At 36.1% G+C, this 6,522-nt stretch overlaps 1 protein-coding gene across 4 annotated transcripts in view; it reads right to left on the reverse strand.

Moving 5' to 3' along the window:
- Positions 1-6,522, reverse strand: part of LOC109838712 (probable protein phosphatase 2C 55) — a 22,381-nt gene continuing 15,859 nt past the window's right edge. For 2 of the 4 annotated variants that reach the window (XM_020407134.1, XM_020407133.1), the window contains exons 4-6: positions 5,674-5,989; positions 3,415-3,564; positions 85-544 (exon numbers count right to left, since the gene is read on the reverse strand). In XM_020407134.1, coding sequence (XP_020262723.1) covers positions 251-544; positions 3,415-3,564; positions 5,674-5,989 — 760 coding nt within the window. In that variant the 3' untranslated portion in view covers positions 85-250. Of the gene's footprint in view, positions 36-84; positions 545-3,414; positions 3,565-5,673; positions 5,990-6,522 lie in introns of those variants that run through there. The other 2 variants (XR_002246598.1, XM_020407135.1) reach the window with 2 other exon arrangements.

The raw sequence follows: 6,522 nt of genomic DNA on the forward strand, positions 1-6,522 counted from the left end.
GGGTGTTTTTGCACGAACATCCTAACTCTGTAAATCTGAGAAGAAAAAAAAACCCATGAACTTTCAAAATTATACAACAAAGCATAAAAATCGACATGTATTATGTGCAAAAGATCAATTCAACTCTATTATGTGCAAAAGAAACTAACCACAAAACCGAACCAGGATACGTACTAGAAGAGCTTTTGAAACTAGAAGGGCTTTCGAAATTTCACTTCCCAAAGATTATACGATGAGAATGACAACCGAATCATGCATCAGATGAACATATATACATGATAACCACTGTGATATCATCAGGCTTCCCACCTATATGATCCCTTCCAGCCTCCTGCGAAGCTATTGAATATGGTGTCTCTCCGGTTGTACTATTTGAGTAGTCAAGAGCGACGTTAGCAAGAACAGCTGCCAGCTCGTGGGGCCCTGAATGAGATGCGACCGCAGACTGCACGATCCTTGACACTTCATCCTCGAACACATTGTCAAATAGCCCATCAGTGCCAGCAACAATAACATCTCCTGCCTTTACAGCGACTTTCATCACCTATTTGGAACAGTATTTATGATAAGGAAATTGCAAGAGAAACATATCAATATTACATTTTCAAAATCTAGCAAAAAACATGCAAGTTTTCAAATTTGTTACTTATGTACAATTTATGTTGCTTAAGAGGTATTGCTAGAAGAACCTGACAGTAAATTAATAGGCAATTTAGATAACGAGACAGACTGCTTCTTTAAGACTTCCTTTCATACATATTACTATGATAAAATTTTGAGAAGCATATATATTGCACAAGGCTTATTTGAACGTAATGTAACAGACCACTGAAAAGGAAAATGGCTCACTACTAAATAACTAAAGCACACAAGAAGCTAGATCTTGCTTTAGGAAGCATAAACCAACAAGTCAGAATGCATACACCGAAGCAATATCAAGACTTTCATGTTTCATCGTGGTGATATTTAAGGTTAAGACAGCCACCACCATTCTTCATTGATCAATAACCACAGCTGAGTTAACAATGAACAGAAACAGATACTATTTATTTAGTGATTAGATCGTTGTTAATTAGATAAGGAACTGTCCAGAAACTACTACCTTAAATCACCTTGGGCATAGAATAGAAAGAACACTGTTTATCTATGCTTGTTTTGCAGATTTGAGAGAGAGGGAGGGAAGGAGGGAGGGAGGGAGGCACCAGAAAAAGAAAAAGAAATTCTACCTATGACATTGTGAAATGACGATAAGTTGCATAACTAGAAATAGGTTTTGCATGCTACATAACAGATCATCCAAGGTTCTACACGTGACTCTAGCATGCTCATAATTATCTCATCAAGGAAGAATTTAGCACTGAATCATGAAATGTTGGCCTATGATCGACAAGAGGTAGAAAATTTGGATCACATTCTGCAAAGATAACTGAAGTTGTAATTGTGTTTTAAGGACAAACTTACTTCCCTAAATTAAAGAAATTTGTTTAAATTGCGGGCAGTGATGTCCATAGAGTAAAGCAAATTGTAAATTTTAATACAACGGATTGCAATGTCCCTGAACAAAGGAAATCTACGAATTTTAAAAGTACAGACCGGTGTATCGCTAGAAAACGAGAAAAAATTTACATATATCAATCTTCATGTTATTAAACTGGATTCCTGATGCAAACTTGGCAAATTAGTCGCTAAACTGGACATCTAATTCAAACACAACCTCCGTGTCACTAAACTGGATCCAAATTCAAATGTGACATCTACACCACTAAACTGGATTTCAAATTCAAATCCGACCTCTATGCCACTAAATTAAATTCAAAATTCAAATGCAACCCTCTAAACTACATTCAAATTCACATGTGACCTCTATGTCTCTAAACTGGGTTCTAAATTCAAAATCGATCTCCATGTCACTAAACTATGCACCAAATCCTAATCTGACCTTTACATCACTAAATTGTATTTCAAATTCAAATACGACCTCTATGTCAATTTAATGGACTTAAAATCCAAATATGGCCATCATGTCATTAGACCACAACTCCAAATTCAAAAACCCCAAGCCCTTTGATGGGAAGTCATCTTCCCGTCGTCAAGATTCCATATATTTTATTTTTGAGAATGAGGGCCTTAGCCCATTCTATGATAAGAAGGGTAGAGGATACAGAATATAAAAGGGCGAAGAAAAGAAGATAAAAAAAACTAACTAAGATAAGAAAAACTAACTATTACATAGTCGGTGCGAGAGCCAAAAGTCAGCAAGCATAGCTAAATTTTGAATAACCTCTGACGTTGTCGAGATCTTAAGAGTTGAAGATTCTCTTATTTCTCTCTTTCCAAATCAACCACAAGTCGCAATGATCGCACAATCCCATTCAATTTGTTGGGTTGAATGGGATATTTGGAAAACGCCAATCATGCCATAGATCCAATATCGTAGAAAGGCCATGAGTTTACATGGAACTTTATGGTAATTGGTTGCTAAACATCTCTAGCGAAATGACAGTCTAGGAGAAGATGCTGAGAAGATTCTATGTTATTGTCACATAACGGACAAGATTGGGAAACATGATTTCCATGCTTAGCCAAGCTCTCCTTTGTAAGCAAAGGATCAAGTAGAGCTAGCCATGAATCCGGTAATTAAGCAGAGTTGGACATGACCAAAGACACCGATAAGGTGCGAAACTTGCTGGGTGATTGGGAAGGACAGTGTAAAAAGATCCAACCGAGAAGACTGTCATAGAAGAATGTAAAATTCATATCTTCGACAAGAAAATTTCCAACTTGTCAGAAACTCCAGAACAAATGCATATATGACAGGAAAACTCCCCTATCAGAAAATTTATCAAGTTCTTTCTGGTATCAGGGTCCTCTCCACATTAAAAATCCACCAAAAGATCATATTTTGTAGGAAAGTCCTCTTTCTATTAAAATATCTATGAAATTTTCTTCGAATGTGAAAGTCATCAGGAACCTACTAAATATGATGCCAATGAAACGTTGTATAAAAAATCAGTCTTCATGTTGCTAAAAGAGATCAAATTAGATGTCTTGCTTGATGTACCTACTGAAGATAAATCACTATAAACCTAAGGTATGTCCTATTGAAGATATACCAAAGATATGTCCTTCTGATGTAAACAAGCATGCAATCAATGAAATTTATATTTATTCCATCTCTATCTACTCTGCTAGCTCAGAAGTCTAAGCAGAAGTTCCTCTTTAGCGAGGTAGTAAACAATAGTGAAGCAAGTTAATAGCTTTCAATAGTGAAAACAAGTGGCATGTAGAGTTCAATAGTGAAGCAAGCTAATAGCTATTATATTCTAATCATGCACATACAAGAGTGCTTCTGCAGAATCTGAGATCAATTATCCTTCCTAAATTTTACAGTTTAAAAAAAGATAATGTGCTGACCTCTGCGCAATTAGGATCATCAAGTTTAGTGTGTGCTCCTAACTGATATGGATGATCAGTGTCATGTAGCTGCACAGGTGATCGGAAAACAACAGAACCTTCTCTTACCACTAAAAAGCCGCTATCACCAACAATGGCAGCATGAATAAACTGCAAAGCAATAAAATAGAACCATACTAAGTAAAAAATTCATAACAGTAATAAAAAATTCATAACAGTAATAACCTTATTTCAAAATTGACAAGAATTTTTGACCATTCTTGACTTTCCAAGTTCACCAGATAGAGTTAATTTTTTCCCTCCGTAACTTCAATATTACATAAAACATAGTGATGCTTCAATCCACACAAGAAATATTTATGCACACCCAGGCGCTGAGGCAGGGAGGGGTAAAGAGTTTGCCTCCCTCTCTTCCTCTGGATTTCTCTTTATGAAGCTATGATTTGCTCCCTACATAAAACATAGTGATGCTTCAATCCACAAAAGAAATATTTATGCACACCCAGGTGCTGAGGCAGGGAGGGGTAAAGAGTTTGCCTCCCTCTCTTCCTATGGATTTCTCTTTATGAAGCTATGATTCGCTACCCTTTGGGAGTGGAATCACCAGGTAAAAATAAACAAATCAGGGAAATCAGAAGTATTGGCTGAACCACTTCATTGTAAAGATAGTAATAGAATTATCAAATTGTTAAATTCACTTGCTAATAAGGCACTCATTGACATTAAATTTCCCTTTCAAGTGGGTCCTGAGATTAGTGAAATGAAGTCTTAGAACAAGTAAAAAGAGAAGGCATAATTTGTTACATTCTCTTTCCATGTCAGATTATAATGCCTTATGTGGAATTCAACTACGCTCTCAGCATCCTTCTTTAGTTCTGTTCCCATGGTAATTTAGAAATCTTTACGTAGTAATTCAGAAGAAAAAACAACCGAAACTTCTTTCCTTTTCTTACTTCCTTCATGTTAGTAGTAGATGAAATTTAAAATTTTAAACATCACAACAAAAGAAGAACGAAGTTGATAACTTGATTTGAAGGTTCAATATGCGTCTTATGTCTTGTATATGATATTTTTCCAGAATACATCTACTAGTTGTTGAGAAACATCACAAAAGAAATCTGCTAAATATTAGAACCCATCCGACCCCCCACCCCCAAAAAGAAAACTTTGGAGATTTTCAAGTTATCAGAAAACCCCTCTTAAGTTTAAGATTTTATCAGAAAGCCCCACTAATTTTATGGTGATTTTTGATAAAATCTCAAAGTTAAAGGGGATTTTTTGATAACCCTGATACTTAAAGGGGATTTTCTGATATTTTGAAAGTTAAGGGGGTTTTCCAATAAGTGTCCAAAGCTAAGGGGGGATTTCTGATATTTAGCCAGAAAAATTCTGTAATGAAACGCATTCACAGAATCACAAGCAAACAAATACTTTGCAATATTTTCACTAATACTAAGTGTTCTTGCTAGTAAGAAACAAGACGGATCTTCATTGTTCACTCTTAAAAATATAGCTTATTTTTATTTTTTTTGTTTAACAACTTCTACTGCTACTTCATTGCAGAGACAGAATTTTTTGGACTACCCACAGAACTTGGATTCTTGAAGTTCCCAACAAGATCCCCCCCCCCCCGCCCCCCCCCCCACTCTATTACCCTTGAAACTGCACCAATCGAAAAAATTTAGCAGGCATTACTGTAATGCTAAGTGAACAACCGCCACCCCCCCTCCCCCCAGCCCCACCCAAAAAAAGAAGGGGAAAAAGAAACACACACAGAGACAGACCCCAACCCACCACCACCACAAAAACTAAATCTTAGCTATGCCAATGTGCATATCGCACTGAGTTAACTAGAGAGAACAATCAACGTAAACTAAATGCATGATGTTCCTTGAGTTCTTGTATCAGGGAAGATTTGAGTGTTCCACACATACGACCACTTATGTGCAACTAGAAAGTCAGTTTCACGATATGAGCTTATATACATATTTCAAGAATCTACTTTAGCGTGGTAACAGCCGTCCTTTAAGGAATAAGAAAATTGAGAGGTATAAGAGGTAAGTATCAGATGAAATTTGACCTGGGATCTACATTTTTGCAATTTCTGGTGAGTTTAGATGGATCTTTTAAATGAACAGATTTTCTAATAATAAAAATATAAGAAAGGCATACTCATCTAGGTTAAAGTGGAGGACAAAATGATTGAAAGAGTAGGATTAACAAGTATGATGCCTGCGTCATATGAATAGAATCATGTACCTGGCCGTTCAGTGCTATGATGCATGCAGTTGATGATCCCATTGCGCTTGTTCTTGCATATGCTTTCTTTATTATTGTGGCTGGATTGAAAAAGGTTCTTTTCTTTTCTTGAACCACCGTTTCTGAGTGGTCCATGAGCTCTCGAGCATACTGTCCGGCATCTACTCCATGTTTGACCCAATCACCAACTCCATCCGCTATACCTATGACTTGCTCCTTTGTGCACAAAAAGTGAGCGTCATCTCCGAGTTTCTTCCCTCTTGGTATGTAATGTGATCCCATAGTTATCTTCAATTGCTTCTTGGATGGAATAGTCCTAGAATTAAAATCATATGCAACAGTTGTAGTAAGGAAAAGCCAAAGGACCTTTCTAATATTTTCAATGGAAAAAAAGAAAATGTAGAAAAGAAATCAACATATTCTCTAGTGTCTATTAAACTGTTTTGTTTCACTTTTCCTTTGCTCTATTTGAAACATAAAAATATATAGCTATTTGTAGAAAAATCTAATACACATGAAGAATAACTACCAAGAACCTTCTTTCCAATTCTTAGGCTTGATTGCAAGAACAGTTTTTTTTCTGGTGGTTATTCTGTACTTCAATTATGGGATACCTAGTTAACTAGAAACAAAAGAGTGCGTGATATAAATTATCCAGATTTTCAATTTATATATAAAATTTTCCTCGTAAGACAAACTAGAATTTAATTACTTAATTTCATTATCGCATGTTAACCGTACAATCCTATATAGAATATTTCTTGCATGATTTCCATTATCCATCTCGTAATACAGAGAAGGAAGGCTATTCCTTTTTCTTTCTTTTTTTGTGGGGGGGGGGGGGGGGGG

The sequence above is a fragment of the Asparagus officinalis genome, chromosome 4 (genome assembly GCF_001876935.1).
Source record: "Asparagus officinalis chromosome 4, Aspof.V1, whole genome shotgun sequence".
In the NCBI taxonomy this organism is placed as follows: Eukaryota; Viridiplantae; Streptophyta; class Magnoliopsida; order Asparagales; family Asparagaceae; genus Asparagus; species Asparagus officinalis.